The sequence below is a fragment of the Ictalurus punctatus genome, chromosome 3, assembly GCF_001660625.3.
Source record: "Ictalurus punctatus breed USDA103 chromosome 3, Coco_2.0, whole genome shotgun sequence".
NCBI classification, from domain to species: Eukaryota; Metazoa; Chordata; class Actinopteri; order Siluriformes; family Ictaluridae; genus Ictalurus; species Ictalurus punctatus.
This window is the reverse complement of record NC_030418.2, coordinates 23,712,380-23,730,735: the sequence shown is the minus strand read 5'-3', so window position 1 is coordinate 23,730,735 and position 18,356 is coordinate 23,712,380. Positions and strand designations below refer to the sequence as shown.

General features: G+C 38.8%; 1 protein-coding gene across 6 annotated transcripts in view; it reads right to left on the bottom strand.

The window, feature by feature from the left end:
* The window catches only part of klc1b (kinesin light chain 1b), a 47,993-nt gene that overhangs the window by 23,009 nt on the left and 6,628 nt on the right, over positions 1–18,356 (bottom strand). For 4 of the 6 annotated variants that reach the window (XM_053679788.1, XM_017464123.3, XM_053679787.1 and 1 more), the window contains exons 2-10: positions 9,545–9,812; positions 9,003–9,233; positions 6,845–6,923; positions 6,406–6,634; positions 6,172–6,259; positions 5,372–5,473; positions 4,012–4,185; positions 1,543–1,642; positions 318–370 (exon numbers count right to left, since the gene is read on the bottom strand). In XM_053679788.1, coding sequence (XP_053535763.1) covers positions 318–370; positions 1,543–1,642; positions 4,012–4,185; positions 5,372–5,473; positions 6,172–6,259; positions 6,406–6,634; positions 6,845–6,923; positions 9,003–9,233; positions 9,545–9,793 — 1,305 coding nt within the window. In that variant the 5' untranslated portion in view covers positions 9,794–9,812. Of the gene's footprint in view, positions 1–317; positions 371–944; positions 1,222–1,542; positions 1,643–4,011; positions 4,186–5,371; positions 5,474–6,171; positions 6,260–6,405; positions 6,635–6,844; positions 6,924–9,002; positions 9,234–9,544; positions 9,813–16,963; positions 17,120–18,356 lie in introns of those variants that run through there. The other 2 variants (XM_053679786.1, XM_053679789.1) reach the window with 2 other exon arrangements.

Here is an 18,356-nt window from a genome sequence, read left to right as displayed (position 1 = left end):
GTGCACAGTATGCAGTTTGGAACACTATTAAATTGTCAGTGTGCATTGAGTTGCAGAGGTGAAATTAATCATCACTAGAACATCATTTTGTAATGCGAGTTGTTTCACTAGTGCGGATTAAATCTCACCTGTTGCAATATCATTTTTCTACTAGAGAGGGCCAAATTTCAAGATTTCACGTTTAGCAGCTTTTACAACATACAATTTCTGATACTTTTCTTTTTCATAAACGTGAAGTCCGTAGAGATCGTGAGCATTTCACTGGATTGGCATTTGTGGGAAAAAGGATGTGAACATGCACTGAACCACATACTTACTTTGCTCATCTCCTCCCTCTCCTCAGCATGCATCCAGATAGGTTTGTTCTCAGCTGTAGGCAGAGATACAGCACCTTAGTATGTAAAGTTATCCATTCTGCTCTGGGAGTGCAACTTCCAAGATTTATTTTTTAAAAAGGATGTCAGTGTTGTATTTCCATGTTTTAGAACTAAATAGAATAAAACTACAATAATGTAAGGTTATGTACTGGAATGGAGTAGAATGACAGTTTACATACAGACAGTTTACAAATAAAAATATGTTTAAAAATTTTTTTGTCCTGCTTTAACATTAAGATAGATGTAGATTCAATTCAATTTCATTCGTATAGTGCTTTTAACAATGGACATTGTCACAAAGAAGTTTTACAGAATTATATTATGTGGCAATTGCAGTCCTAAAGCTATGGTAGCAAAATGGTTCGTATCAGTTGCAGTCCAAAGTCATCTTCAGGATTTTTAGATCAATGGTTATGATTCTGTGCTAGTGACCATAAGGTTACCAGTTCAAATCCCCGGGCTTCCAGAAAGCCACTGGTGGACTTTTAACCTTCAGCTGCTCAGCTCAGTGCTTGAGTTGTATTCTCACTTGTAGATTATTAAAATTATACATAAACACAAATCATCATAAATAGTGCGTATTTTTATTTTCAGAAAATGTATTATGCAACTCAATTTTTATATATACACACACACACACAAATTAAAATGGTCAACAGGAGCTCTATTTCTTTCAATAAACATTTTCATCCAAAAAATAACTGAATAAATAAATAAATTATATATATATTTTTACAAATCCTCTGACGTTACAGCCCTTGCTGAATGGATGTGTTTAGAGTCTGCTTGTTTTTAGAAAACTGTCCATCTTTAACCCTGCCTCCATCGCTGAACTTGTTCTCTGCTTTTATAAATGAAGTCAATAAGAAGAATTTTAATAAAAAAAGTAAGGAGGAAAGAAACAGAAGAGGGATTTAATGCAGTAACTTATTATTGCAACAAAGAGCTCAACAAGATTTTTATTTTTTTTTAGATTATATCACTCATCTCTAAAGAAAAATGGTTTATATATTTTTTAAAGTATATATTAAAGTGTGTGTAAAATTATTTGCTTGTATTTCCTCATTTGTAAGTTGCTTTGGATAAAAGTGTCTGCTAAATGAATAAATGTAAATGTAAAATAGTGTTCCCTTCCACCACTTATAGAAGTGTCACCAGGACTTACCATCAACTGATCCAAACTCCTTCTCATGGGCACGGGTGAGGATCTCTTTGTAAAGGATCTCAGCCTCCTTGTATTTCCCTTGTTTGAGAAAGCATGAAGCCTGTGGAGAAAGAAGGGGAACGTGACAGCGTTTAGTACACAATAAAGATCACTTTGCATTGCGCTGCTCCTGATAAAGCAATGTTCCCATGCTATATGGACAAATAATACAGTGCCCTCCACTAATATTGGCACCCTTGGTAAATGTGAGCAAAGAAGGCTATGAAAAATGGTCTTTATTGTTTAAACTTTTGACCTTTTGTATTCACAAAATACTCTGCTCTCATGGATATAAAACAAAAAAAGGAAAAATGTCTTTGTTAAATATAGATGTGCAACTATTATTGGCACTCTTTTAGTCAATACTTTGTGCTCCCTACCTTTGCCAAGATAACAGCTCAGAGTCTTCTCCTATAAAGCCTGATGAGGTTGGAGAATACATGGCAAGGGATCGGAGACCATTCCTCCATACAGAATCTCTCCAGATCCTTCAAATTTCAAGGTCCATGCTGGTGGACTCTCCTCTTCAGTTCACCCCACAGGTTTTCTATGGGTTTCACATCAGGGAACTGGGATGGCCAGGGCAGGACCTTGATTTTGTGGTCAGTAAACCATTTTTGTGTTGACCTTGATGTATGTTTTGGATCATTGTCCTGCTGGAAGATCTAACCCCATCCCATTTTAAGCTTTCTGGCAGAAGCAGTCAGGTTTTCATTTAATATCTGTTGATATTTGAGTCCTAACAGTATCGTAAAAAATGTCCACGTCCTCTGGTAGAAAAACAGCCCCAAAACATTAAAGAGCCACCACCATATTTAGCCATGGGCATGAGGTACTTTTACATATGGCAACCAAACCACCTCTGGTGTTTATTGCCAAAAAGCTCTATTTTGGTTTCATCTGACCAGAGAACCCGATCCCATTTGAAGTTCCAGTAGTGTCTGGCAAACTGAAGACGCTCGAGTTTGTTTTTGGATGAAAGTAGAGGCGCTTTTTTCTTGAAACCCTTCCAAACAACTTGTGGTGATGTAGGTGACTTTGGATTGTAGTTTTAGAGACTTTCTGACTCAAAGACGCAACTAACTTCTGCAATTCTCCAGCTGTGATCCTTGTAAACTTTTAACAATCCTCTTAACAGTGCATTGAGACAGTATAGACACACGTTGAATTCCAGGTTGATTCGTAACATTTCCAGTTGACTGGAATGTCTTAATTATTGCCCTGATGGTGGAGATGGGACTTTTCAAATGCTTGTGCTTTTTTCTTATAGCTACTTGCAATTTTGTGAAGCTCAACAACCTTTTGCTGTACATTACAGCTTGGTCTTACCCATTGTTATGAATGATTAAGGGAATTTTTCCCTATGTGTTACCTCATATTTATACCCCTGAAACAGGAAGTCATGGTTCAATAATTTCCTGTTCTTAGTCACCCAGTTTTACTAAAACAAATGTAAAATATCAATGGGAATATACTTCAAATATATTTCTCATATAAATTCATAAGGGCACCAATAACTCTTGCACACCTATATTAAAAGGTTTTTGTTTTTTTTTTGTAATAAACCTGTGGTGTGTTTGCAATTGTTTGATATCCATGAGAGCAGAGTACGTTTTGAACAAAAGATCAAAAGGTTAAATAATAAAGCCAATTTTTCCACAGCCTCCTTTGCTCATATTTACCAAGTGTGCCAGTATTAGTGGTACATTTCTGTGTGGGAAAAATATCATAATGAAAAAAATAAACAAACAAACAGACAAACAAACAAACAAACATAAATAAATGAAACTCGTTTTAAAAAGCACCACACACATTCTGCAGTTGTCAGCTGAAAATGTAGCTTAATGACAAAATGAAAAATAAAGCATTAGGCATTTTTTCTTCTGTAATGTTATACCTATTTGAATGAAAAGGCTCTGTAATGACTTGTTTTTCCCTGCCTGTATGTGCATGACAACAGATTTAAACATCGCATTCAGGGCAGGCAAAAGCCACTAGGTTTAATGGAAGATTGCAGAAAAGAAAAGAGGAAAAAAAAAAACAAAAAAAAAACAAAACAAAAAAAAACCCAGCACAATATGAGAATAAACATGACTTATCAAGGTAAACAGATCAGTTTTAACTTTTATTCATTGACTTGATGATTATTTAAGCTTACAGTGCAGACGCCACAATGGAACAGGGCTATTACTTAGGGTGAATGATTAATTGGATCTAGTCCCTCCTGAACACAGAGTTAAAATTGAAATATTATTTTGCTCACATCAAACCATGATCTTTAGTTACCAAAAAAAAAAAATCCCCTCTAGCATTCCATTACTAAACTGAGTGTCTTTGACCTTCGCTATTAGCATAGCTCTTTAACAACTCTGAGACTTGCTATATCCACAGGGTAAAACAAACCAAATTGCTAAAAGGGGTACTTCTCACCAGATTGTTCTTGGTTTTGGCAACGTTAGGGTCATCAGGGCCCAGCCTGCACTCATAAATCTCCAAAGCTCTGCAGTAGTAGTACTCCACTTCCTCATACTTGCCCTGGTTCTGACACAGCAAGGCCAGGTTGTTTAGCTGCTTAGCCACATCTGGATGGTCCTTTCCAAGCACCTGAGAAAGATGACCAAACAAACAATGTATATACCTTTAAAATATCCTGGCCTCTCTCTTTTGACTGATTAGAGAAATGATTAGAGAACTTAAAAAGGTAGTGCAGTTGTAACTGGAGACTGCTCCAACAGAGAAAGGAGAGAGCATTAGTACGGCCTACAAACATAATGAGCTCCACTCTTTCCAGCCCCACTGCTCTCTCCAGCATTAAGCAGGTTATTCAGAGTGGGTGTAAGATTTCTGATGTTTGCTCAGCATTGACATGATCTCATAAACCTGAATCAATATGAGGGGCTGCTATAAAGCTTACTCAGGCTTTGAGCAATCTCACTTAAAGCTTTAGGTGCTTACTCTTCCTACATGCAAAAGTGTTTTGTTTGTTTGGGTGTTTTGTTTTTTTTTTGTTTTTTTTTTTTGGGGGGGGGACCTTGTCCAAAGTCAGAATGGTTTACATAAGCTTACTTTAAGTGATCAGTCATAGTATATAAATAAATAAATAAATAAATAAATAAATAAATAAATACATACATAAAAGAAAGAAAAGTATATAATTAGCATTCAAATTTCACATTCACGCAGATGAACTTGTTCAAGGTTGTCTCTCGCACACGTACATGGTGAGGTAGCCGAAAATCTGAAGACATTCATTATTAGATTATTCTATTCTGATGGCAGACTATGGAAAAATAACTTATTTCCTTTTAAGTAATCATGCGCAAGATGACCAAAATATGCTTTTCTAGTCAATCTTATTGATTATTTTTAAATACCAATGCTTTCGATCTACACATACAGGTTAGTCATATTTTACTTCCATTCATACATCATGTCATGTATGAATGGAAGGTTTTGAAAAGCTTCAAACCCTATGCGTTCATCTCAAGAATGTCATGTGGTGAATTATTTAGCACCTCAGGCAGCGACAAATGACTGAAGCACATGATGATTACGGTATACGCTAAAATATTCCATATACGAAATGACAGTAAATGACAATATGATTAGCTAATAAATGATTAGTCAATACAAAAAAAAAAAAAAAAAAAAAAAAAAAAAAAAAAGATAACAGAGCAGCTCATAAGGTCATATTTTCTGTGGCCATAATCATAAAACCGATGGTGCCTGACTGAACATAGCAGAGATAGATAAACCTTTCTATTCGCTGCATGAGTGCGTGTCTGTTTACCTTCTCTCTGATCTCCAACGCTCTCTTACACAGTGGTTCAGCTTCCTTATATTTACCCCTCTTCCCGTATAGCACAGCCAGATTATTCAGGGTGGCAGCCACCTGCAGCACAGCACGCGCACACAAACACACACACACACACACAAACACACACACACACACACACACACACCAGTTTTGACAGAGCCACCTTTATGACAAGCGTGATAATCCTTTGCCAGTGAACCGTGTCACCAAACCTGACTCAACTGCAGAGATGCATGATTTCAGATAGGAATTAGTAAGTACTATCAGTTTAAAAGCTATACTGAGACACAGTGTATGATAACACAATGAGACAGATGGATGATGAGACTAAGCTCAATACAGGAACTCTGTGGCCCTACTGGTAAACTGGTCCTATCAGGTCAATCGATATCAGCAAACTGCACAGGAGAGATGTGAATTCAGCTTGTATTCAACATAGAAGATACAGAAAATTTTATTTCATTATTTATTTTATGTCATTGAATTCCCTGTATATTACCTTCATGATATATTTTACAACCGAGGTAAAGGATGAAACTGATCATAGTGGTTGGTGATTGCCAACATTGCTAACAGGAAAATCGTTGCAGGCAAAGAGAAAAAATTTCATTTGATCACAAATATCTGTGGTGTGTGAGAGATTGTGCCCTGCGATGGGATCACACCTCGTGCAGGGTGTCCCCTGGGATAGGCTTCAGGCGTGTAGGATAAGCGGTACAGAAAGTGGATGGATGGATGTTGGAAGGGAAAGGATTATAGCAGATGTAACTTACCGCAGGATGGTCTCTGCCAAGAGTCTTCTCCCTGATGGACAGAGCATCATTGAGCAGGTGTGCTGCCTCTTTATATTTGTTCTGATCCCTGACAGTGGCAAAGGAAGTGATGGTTGTTAGTGCCTCGCTGGTATTGCATGAGCAACTCAACAACAGTGTCAGAAGCCAGAAGAGAGAGACAAAGTGAAAGAAACAGTTAATAGCCATCAGTATAACTTCAGTTCAGCTACGTACCTGTACACCAGGGCGAGGATGTTGAGCATGGTGGCAACGTCGGGATGATCATGGCCCGAGGTTTTCTCCAGGTCCTCCAGAGCTTGTTTGCACAGCGGCACGGCCACCTCATATCTACCTTGAGAGGCGTACTGAATCACCAGGTTGTGGAGGGTTCGGAGGCGAGCTGGGATTTCATATCCTCCTTGTTGCGCTGCTGCCACGGCTGCACTGTTGTGCTGGTGCTGCACTGGAGGGGAGGAAGAGAGACACTTCTGTCTGAGGAATCACGCATCGCAAAGCTCAGACTAAAGAACCAATTACGCAAAATGATCCCATCAACTTTTCCACGAACAAGAAATCTTGATGTGTAGTATATCGCAGTACATGAGTACATAAGTAGGTACAGGTACTTCATAAAGTAATTAGCAATTGGATTTAAAAGGAAAAGCTCACTTACTTCCTTGGCCATGTTCCTCATCATCATTAGGGAACAGATCATCCAGAGAGTCTTTAGGTGGTTCGCCATCTTTTTCCTCCTAGAACATCAAATGACAAAAGACATGGCTTAACCATAAACCACTTTTCTGCCTCTTGGCACAGATATACTTATCTGCCTCTTCACAAAAATATAACTCCTCTCAATGAAAACCTAGAAATGACTTGAACAATCACCAGTAGGCAAAACTTACGATGAAATTAGAATTAAAAGCTCCGTCATTCAATATTTAGAGTCTTTTCAGTTGGTGAACATGCTCAAAAACACATAACGACAACCGTGTCCAATTACAACCAAATATGTTTTGACGGCTTGCCATAAAAATGACAACACAACGCTCTAATGTGTCAGATAATGTTTACGTTTGACTTCGGCTGAAGGTTTGGTTACTGATCAAAAGCAAATCAAATTGGAAATATACACCCGACACCACACACACCTGACACACAGGATTAACAGCTGACCAAATGATTCCTCCTTAAAGTATACAAAAATGCTGAACATCATCTTCCCATATTCACCTCACATATTGCTTCATATATTAGTTCTGACAGGCAATTTTTTTTTTTTTCTTTAAAAAGGTACATTTTAGTGCAAGAATTTTTTGGCAGCTTCTCACAGGTTTTAAAAAGGAACTGTGATGCTAAAAAGGCTTTAAAAAAAAAATAAAATAAAAAGATTGAGGAGAGCTGACCCAGTATACAGCCCCACAGGCTCTGCTTCTACCTGAGCCCAGTGCTGATGTAAGCAGTTCAGCTCTCTGCCAGCATTAGGAAGGTGAATGGCAATGTCAGAACACAGAAGCCAGCGAGAAAGCCTGACCTAATCAGTAACGACTGATAAACAAATGTATCTATCTAACCAAATAACAGTGGAATTTCAACCACTCCCTATAATAAATATTACCCACTGGCTGCTTTGTTCACACACAATATGCAAACTAGCCAATGTGTCGGCATTCGTAGTGGAAGCTATGACCAAAAATTTATATCATAATATAACATAATGGATCCTTTATTTATTAAAATAATTTCTTAATATTTTCTCCTCGCCTTTAGTGCGTATTATATTTGGGTTTCAAGTTTAGTTTAATCTTCAGGCAGTCTCTTTGATATCAATCTCACTGTGGTGAGTGCAGCACACTCATGTACATAGTGTTCTTGCACACTTCCCTAAATTTCCCCTGACTGTGCATGACATAATTCACATAATCATTCATTCTTTATAACTCGTTTGCAACACACCCACTGTTTGTGCATGCAATTTATCTCACAGTACCTGCAAATTAGCACACGTTATTTATTTTATTTTTTTTATCTTAGTAAATTTGTGCCTCAGGCTCAAAAAGTCATAGCATATTAAGAGAGTAAAGGCTAGATATATACACTGTATTCTGCAAACTACTAAAGGCTACTAGGACTGTAGTTAGCCAGCTAAATTACAAAGTTACTCAACTAAACTACAGATAAACATAGCTGATACACTAAAAATAACAATTACATTATAGTTGGATGCATGATAGAGACAATAATAATCAAAGAAAACAATATGGTTCCTAAACAAAAAAAATAATAAAAAAAGTAAATATAATATTACAGAAGCATAGTGCCTCTTTTTGCTACGTAGGCCTGTTTCAATTCATGACTGCACACACCATAGTTCCATTATCACATGTTGTTGCCATATGGCAACAATTACATTTGACCATTTAAGAAAATACTCAAAATATAAAAACTTGTTTAAATGACAAGAAAATAAATGTTACCTTCTCAGATCGTGTTTAATTTTTTTCCTTTAAAGTAGTTTTGCCTAAATATTGAAACGCTAAGGAAATTTTGAAAGCCATCCAAGGATGACCTTCACCATGCCATGTGACTGCAGAACAAATGAAATGTAAACAGCACTTCCTGTTCATCAAGTCATTTTTTGTTATGTCAAAGTTAAAGCCCCCCCCTTTTCAGTTAGATATGAAAATAGCAGTTTTATATTATATACTGTGTATATACACACTATTATTTATTTTTTAATCTAAACATCCAAACTGATTTTTTTTTTTTTAAAGAGCAATAAAACAATGTTTACACACATACAGATGAAAGATCTAAGGTGCTTCTCTTACCGAGGGTGAAACATCTTCGTCATACTTTTTGAGTTGATTCATGAACTCCAGGTGCTTCTTCTCCTCCTCCAGCTGGGCGACACTCTGTTCACTCTTCTGCAGTTTCTGCTGTGTGTTGGCCAACTCATCCCGCAGCCACTGGTTCTCCTGGCACAGACGCCGCACCTGCGCCCGAAGCTTCTGCTTCTCTGACTCGACGGCATTAAGGTGATTAGACAGAGCCATCATGACCTGCACACGGACAGAGATACATACAGGCACGGCAAGGTAAACCAAGGAAAGAGTGAGAGAAAGAAGGATACAAGATGGCTGACTTGCTTGAGTGAATCAGATCTTTTTCCAAATGCCAAAAAGTTCCTCATTCTATCATTAGTTTACTAAAGATAGCTTCAAGATGATTCCTATTTGGCGTATATCTTAATTCTAGTTTAAGATGCATACATGCACTGAAAATCTAGATTATTAACGTTTTTTTTAATTATTTTTGTTTTATTTTACTTGGACAGACTCTTAATGCAAAAAATCCAGAAAGACAGGCCCACCTGTGCCTCCCCCAGGCCCAGCTCAATCATCTCCACCGATTTACGGAGCAAGTTGGACTTCTCATGCACAAGGTTGGCCTCCTCATCTTTTTTCAGGCACTTGATGGTCTCCAGCAGGCTGTGCAGGATAGAGTTGTGCTCGCTCTTCAGTGCCTCCAGGCCTTGGATCACCAGCTTAGTATTTGAGATGATCTCCTCCTGCGTTAGCTTCTCCAGCTTCTCTTCACGAGGATACACCATTGTGGACATCTTCTATCAGAGGTGCAACCTGAAAACACACAAGCGAGTTTACATAAGAGTCGGTTAACAACTCAAACAAAGGCTTTGGATATTCTTCCAAAATGTTCGGAAATAAACTTTAGAATATGTATTTACATCATGGTAATTTACATCAGGTGACTGATCAGACTGAAGATTTGATTTATGAAATGAAATGCCACAATTCCTCAATCATCAGACCAGATGATTAAATACAGCCCTTGCATGCCTCTGATAAATCTGATATGGAGCTCGACCAAAATCTCTCTCTCTCCCCTATCAATCACAGTCAAACTAGCCAACCACGGGCATCTGTAAGAATGCAGATGGGGATGGACAGTACTTTCCTCAGAGTCAAGTCACACCCTGACATAGAATGAGCAGCGGTTTGAAAAGATGGCTTAAGATTTGTTGTGTGATAGGGGAGAGACTAGATGACTAAATTGGGGGGGGGGGGGGGGTCCCCTTCAAAAAAAATGAATTCATAGGCATTAATAGAACAAGAAATGTAGCACATTTTAAGGAGCCCCATGGAAAAGCTGGCATATATCACAAATGAGCATTAGAAACCAAAGCATAAGTTGATGACTAATTAAGCCTACATGACATAAGGCCACAGGGGAAAGGGTGCCTTTTATATTATTATAGTATTTCACAAAATAAGGCTGCTGGTGAAGACTCACCGTTAATCCTAAATTATGAAGCCTCCGGCTTAGCTGAACGCCAACATTTTATTTAATTGATTTATTTTATGCAAGTAATTTACTCAGACAATCAGCATGGCTTGTGCATAACCTGAAAGTTATTCAAGTTTGCTTTGTCCGAAGCAACTTCCAAAATGCTGGCTTGCCTTAAATGTCCGCTGATACTGGCGGACGTTTGTCACACCAAATACAAAATATCTTTGCTAAATAGACGCTTATCATTTATATGCATAGTTGGGTAAATTTAGAGCTGGGCAATAAAAGGTCCAAGCACTCTTAAATTATTAAATATGAAAATGGGGTCTATGCAAATCCACTTTACAAGAGAGGTGGTCACACAGACTGGATTCAAAATGCTGACTCCTACAATCAAGACAGAACTTAAATATAACTTCCATGCTAAACATCATCCAGTCATTAGGCCAAGGTTTTGGCATTCTGCAATGTAGACAAGAGCTTTTACAGACCACAAAACTCTGGCAGTCTGTAATACACTGCTGTAAAAAAAAGTATCTGATTTCTTCTGTTTTTGTGTCTCTCATACTAATTTGTTACATAAATTAAAATAAAATCCAAGATAAAACAAAGGGAAAAAAACCACAGTTTTTAAATGATAATGTTATTTATTGAAGCTAAAATGAAACTCAAGCAGAAGTTTGCAGCAAGACAATGATCCAAAGCATAGGAGTAAATCCTAGTCCGAGAAGTAAGTGAAAGACTGATCTCCAGTTATCTGAAGTGTTTGGTTGCAGTTATTGCTGCTAAAAGTGGCACAACCAGATTTTAAATTTAAGGGGGCAATTAGTTTTTCACATGGGTGATAGGTGTTCGATAACTTTTATTTTTCTGCAATAAAAAATTAAAACTATTGTGTGTTTACTCAGGTCGCCTTTCCTTTATGCTGTATTTCGTTTGAAGATCTAAAACTATTTAGTACGAGATGTACACAAAACCAGAAGAAATCAGGATGGGAGCAAATACTTTTTCCACAGTATTGTCGTTTGGAAACTGATCCCAACCAAGCTTTTCCTACAGATTTTAAATACTTGGTTGGTATTTGAGTGACAGGGTGGGTATATATATTGAGAGGGTGGTTATACATCGAGTGATTATAGAGAGGGTGGTTAGAGGTCATGTGATTAGAGAAAGAGTGGTTATACACTTGGTGAATGATTAGAGAGAGAAACATCTAATTGGGACGTGTGGTATGTGGGTAACTGTTGTATCCAAGGTTAAATAGCAACCATTATTTTATGCATTTCCATAATCAGTGTATTATATAAACCACTTTTGTCACATTTTGCATACAATACCTTCCCAATCTCCCTGACCATGTGCTACTTTAACATTACGGTGTTTTCCAAGGACACCTATGTCCCAATGGATCCCATACAATTCACTTCAATTTTATTTGTATAGCGCTTTTTACAACGGTCATTGTCTCAAAGCAGCTTTCCAGAAATATATAAAACACAGGATACAGATTTGAATTGTGTGAATTTATCCCAATTGAGCAAGCCGGTGGCGAGGATAAACTCTCTGAGATGTTATGAGGAGGAAACCCTGAGAAGAACCAGACTCAGAAGGGAACCCATCCTCATCTGGGTAACAACGGATAGTGTAAAAGCATACACTCATGATATACCTATGTATCACATGTGTATGAAACATTGAAGAAGAAGGAGGGAAAGGGGGGGGGGGGGACGATACAAACACCATTCAAAGCAGCTTTACAAAGACCTCATGTCAATTAGAGAAGGAGCAGCCTAAATCAAATTTTTGCGCAAAAAAAAAAAAAAAAAAAAAAAAGGAAAAAAAACCCCAAAGATTCTTTACATAAAGATATCGTAAATATCACTCCAAACCTAATTTGCAAATAGGTTTGACTAAAATATTGATTCGTTTAGTCTTGCAAAAAAGAAAAGCAAAAATAATTGATTTATAATTAGTGAACTTCACTGAAGTTTGAAATGGTCCTTTTGTTTCTGGTTGTGTATTTTGTGACCTACAACATAAAACCATTAGCACAAGCAGAAGTAAAAGAAACGGTTGGTGGATTAAAATAAACACTAGATTACAATCGTTCCTACAGGCACAATGCTTAATTCTAATGTGATCATCTGATGCTGAAGTGTTTCACTTCCACCCTGCCTGAGACCCGCAGCACCATGTGTGCTCTGGTCATGATGCAGATTAGAGACGACGGGGTTGTTATAAGGGCAAACGAGAGCGGGTCTGTGAACACACGGACCCAGCTGAAGACCGTCTGCCTCCAGACGCCATCACCCCATTGCACTCGTCAAAGGAGCATCTTTTCCGTCTCCTGATTTACAACTGCACCACACCCTTATTGAAATCCAGCGCTCTCAGCCAAGACGTTCACAAAAGCACAGGAAGCCGAGCCAGGAACAAAACAAAAGAACAGAGAACAAAATAAAATAAGTCATTGCTCAGTGGGGGAGAAAACAAGACACTTGTGCTCCCCTTGTCTGGCATAAGAGCATCATCTTTTTGTCAACGTTGTCAAATAATCTAGTACCTGCCTGCACAGAGACGTATTTTCTGAAATAATACTACTTTAAAGCAGGAGAGAGTTGCGAATCATCACACTTCTTGTGCTAGCAGCGATGACATGAGCTGAGATTTCTGTCAGCAGGATGCAAGTGATTATCGTTGGCCCATTAAATGCTTCGAGCTGCCTGTAGTGGAACAGTTGTAAAGAACATTTTCCTGCTCATAATGATCACATTCAACTTATTTTCACACACCCCATTAGGAACTGGGATAAAAATGCAGCACTTATAAAATCATGATCGCGGCATTTCTCTTAATGGTTGTAATAATGTTTCAAATAGATTGAATGGCTTGGGGACCCAAATGCAGATTAAACTACACGAGGCTGCTTTCGGAGAGATTAGGGACACAGTTTAACAAAGTTGTTGATTACTTTGAAATTAAAACAGATTTATTCAAGTGATTTATGTAGCTTACAGATGACTGGGGCAAACCCACCATTTTCTACCCCTATGGAGAGAGCGGGGTCACGTTGCCTACAAGGACCGTGAAATGTTTTGGTTCACTCAGATTCAACTTTGACCCAGTTTACACTGACCTTTTGTAAGTGCAACCAATAAGATGAGCTCTCCTGCACTATATGTCCAAAAGTTTGTGGACGTCTGACCATCACACTTATTTAACAACCCACTCGAGACCCCTTAGCTGTTATAATACCCTCCACTGTTTTGAGAAGGATTTGCACTACATTGTGGAGTGTGACAGTGGGGATTGTATTTGTTCAGGCCCTGTTTACACTAATGAGTTTTCATTCTATGAACGGCGTTTTAAAATATAAACGATCCTCATCCACACTGGTGTTTTTCCACTGTGTTTCAGAAACGATCGCCGTCCATACTACATGACCGAATACACACGTCACGTGACCATTCATGCACACTGGGCATGCGCATACAAGTATAAACAGGAAGTTGGTTGCTAGTCAGCGGCAGGCATGACAAACCAGCGTTCCATGTAAGGCTTACACCACTTGAAATGAGATTTGTTGCCGATCGCTCTAATCATAGCTCACCTATTGCGCATGTAGGCAGTATTATAAAATGCAGAATTTAACTGCACAATGGCTGCTGAAAATGAAATCAAAAGACATAAAAGCTTGCGGCTCAGTCTCCATGTTGTTGAGTATACGATCAAGGTAGCGTAATAGGCATATGGTAGCGATTAGACAAATCAGGGAAAGATACGCAATGATCCACAAGACCCAATCGGGGGCAAAGGTGGGTAGCCTCGCCTTTGTTTTCATTTTTGAGGGCCGAAAATGCCGGAGTAGTGTAGACGACAAGCGTAACCATAGCAAAAGTTACGCGTTTTAAAACAAAAACGCACTAGTGTAAACACACACACACACACACACATTATATATATATATATATATATATATATATATATATATATATATATATATATATATATATATATATATATATATATTTTATATGCTTCAAGCAACATGCTACCCCTTTAAACTCTAGTGAATTACAAAAATCAATACACTGGAATATTTCATGACATTACACAGTTCTGACTTACACCAGTCTTTTGAAATGTTTAGTCAGTGGCTGCATGAATCATCGTGACATGGCATCACTGGAACTGACACAGAGTTTCATACACCACTCATTCAGGCCAAATAAACAGCTTTATGATCAGAACAGCTGTATGAGCAGTGTAGATGTATGGTAGTGTATATCAAGCTGCAGTGATGATTAGGCCACAGACATGATAAGTACACTACCAGGCAAACTTTGGACACAACTGACAGATGAATATTAGGCTTTCTGCGATAGACGGTGTTCCACGGTGTTCGGCCGCACAACGATTACATCACTCGTCCACCGCGGCAACCATCGTTTCACTTTCTTATAGTAATAAAAATCATTTCGTTCAGTTAGAGAACGAACATTACAATTAAAAACTGAATGCGTCTGCTCAATTCAGCATGAACCAAATGAGTCCGAGTCGGAGCACAGATCAGCAGGAGTCAGATTTCATTCATCACGTAACAAGTGTGAGGTGAGCTGACTGACAAAACCATGGCAGAAGGTTTGGTTTCAAAAGTTGTACGTTTAATGTAAGCGAGTTTGTCATTGTACTGTTTTATTGTTGTTGTGTTTTTCATTACGAATAATAATGAACCCACTGTTCAAGCAATTGCTGCCCCGAACTCCCGCTAATTTGAAAGACAAAGTAAAACGCACATAGCTACACGGGCATTCATAAGCGATTCGAAAGCGAGGGGAAAAGAGGGAAACGCCCCGATAACACCAGTATTACCGGTGTCGTCATTTTATACATACATTCATACACACACATATGTATATACATGTCGTCATGCTCATGTATACATAAAACTCTAAATCAAAAAGGTATTCGAATAAGTAGTTTTCACATAAAACAAGCAGTGAGAAGCTTGGCCTGTTTGCCAACCTGAAGAGACCTCATGGGTGAAGCTTCCTCATGAAGCTGGTTGAAAAGATGCCAACCGTGTGCAAAGTTTTATCAGGAAGACTTTTTGTTTTTGAAGCTTTGTTTAACACTTTTTGTTCAATCATAATTCCAAATTATAACCAAAATGAAGAAAACCCTCCTTTTGTCAGGCAGTGGAATTTCAAATGAAGCTTAAATCAAGAATGATAAAATCAAGAATTAAACACCTCTGATACCAATCGGAAAGACGGCGTTACTAAACGTATACCCTGTGTATCAGCTTATTTCGATATCATATTAAACAGGATGCTATGAAGAACGTGTTGTTGTATAATGTTACATAACAGGTTGTATAAAGAACATGGAGAAAAAATAAAACCATATACTCCATATGCGCCAAACAGTGAACATATTGCAGCTTTCCCAGGCATCAGCACAACAGGTGCGTTAGAGAGCAGAGCTACAAAATAAACATGTGTACATAGACAGAGAAAGCTGATGTGCAGTCTTGACTCAGCATACACTTGTGACCGATTGGGACCGATACAGCACTAGGTAGAAAAGTAACATATTTCAAAAAGAGGACATAAAAGTGAGTCAAGAATCCTGAACAAAACGAATGAAACGATTAAGAGAAAGTCATAATGCATCTGTTCAGTTGTGTCATGCACCATCATGCATTTCCTAATATGCTGGTGTGTGTGTGGGTGGGGATGTGTGTGGGGGTGGGTGCGAGTTCACCAAATATCGGCAAAGACCATTTCAAAAAAATCTTAGTCGACTGCTTGAGGTGTCTTATGTGGCATCAAAGAGGTTCTCAATACTGCAGTGGAAATAAACTGTCAAACATCAAAGGTTTGTGCAAACGTGGCGGGCTACAACCACTCGCTGAACACAGACTGGTGGCAAGGAAAGGATTAAAGGCTTAAATCAAACACAAAACACAAGAAGATCCTTCTAACTGGCGTCACCTTCAAGACTTGAATGTGCCTGTGCAGCAGTAATCTGCGAGTCCTGAGAGCAGCACAGAAGATCTCGGCAAACGGGATTAATAATTGATGTTTGCGAGAGGCCGTAACATAAAACATCATCTGTGGGACGTGGGACCCGTTTTCATTAAAAGTATTTTAGAGTGCAGAAACTCGTTCTCCTTTTGAGTGGAAAGGAAAACTATGAACAATAAGGTCTTCAAAATGACGACAAATCTGTGCGGTTTATGGAGAAAGAACTCAATTAAAGCTCAATTTGTTAGCCGAAGAAAAACGCCCACGTGGCTAAAAGGGGAGAAAGAACCAAATAGATTAAAGTAACTTATCTTAAATAGAACTAGTTTTACAAGCTAATTATGGTTTTGATGACGGCGTGGGACACGAGCGTCGCACAGACTGGGTGTTTACTATAGCGATGGCTGCAGCTTGGCAGTAGAGGGTATTAAAAAAATAAAAGGGCAGCCTACCTCAGCGTCAGCACCAGATCCTCATAGCAAAACAGCGTCGCACACTGCTGAAACAACGCCTCACACACGGTCAAACCCTGTCGGCACAGCAACACCATCCACCACCAAATAACAATAACAGGCTCGTCTGATCTTAAGGCTAGATGTTGAGAGGGTAGAAAAGAAAAGCATCACCGAGACATCGGGAGGAGCCCCACCCTCTGTGCGAGGAGAGGGGGAGGGGGGAGAGAGAGAGAGAGAGAGAGAGAGAGAGAGAGAGAGAGAGAGAGAGAGGCAGTGCACACTGCAGAATTAAAAAGGTCCATACAAAGCAGGCAGATACGCACATCCCAGCTTCAACCTAGACAATTCACCTCTATGCACAAACACACATGTATGCACATGCACAGCCAAGTGTAACAGACAGGTAGACACATGTACTGAGGACCAGCTGCTTTACAATCAGACCTAACGTGATTTTTTTTTGACAGAGGAAATTCATCACTTGAGGAAAGGCTGCCGCCTTTTCACAGGAAATTGCTCCAACCCCCCCGATCATTTTCCATCATTAACACCCACCCAAAGCCATCTTCAAGGCTTGACTCCCTGCAAATAAAAAATGCTATACTCAGATTACCAATCTGACACAAATGTGGTACTGTAGCAAAAAAAAAATAAAAAATTTAATCTACACAACTCTGTATTATGGTTAGCCACAAAGTCATCAGTCTGCCGGTCTCCCCGTAACCAACCCAAGATGGATGTATGTAGAGGAGTCAGCAGTAACCCAGCTCACGGGTGATTAGGCAAGAGGAAATAAGTCAAATGCAGAGCAGATGTTCTAATTTACTCCCAAGAGAAAGACAATCTGGCATGTGTGTCCTCGGTTTCCTCAGGTCTCAATAAACCAGAGTGGACGGTGCATCATTCAGCAACATCCCCCTTCTCACAATGGTGCTTAGTGACCCCTCTGACCTTTTGCTCCGATACCAATCACAATGCACAGTCTTTCTCTTTCCACTGACTCCACCCCACCCTCAGAATCTCGTCTCTACTACATTTGCATTCCTGCCTGCTCAGGAGTGCTCTAGCAAAACATCTCGGCCTCAGATGGCCTGAGCATCTTTGATGACGGTCCATACCACTCGCCTAGAGCCAAATGAACAGTAGGTGTGTGATTTGTGAGGAACTTGATGCTAACAGTATCGTCGGGATGAATCCGCTGCCAACAAGACTAGTTCTTCTTGTTACTAATCTGTATTCATGAAAACACCTTTTAAAACTGACTTCAAACAGGATGAAAGCTATTGAAGAAAAATAATTATTTCAGACATTTACCCATGATCCTTTTGGATCAATATCTAAACCCAATCCATTCACCTGCTGGTTACAATAATAATGCCATATAAATCTT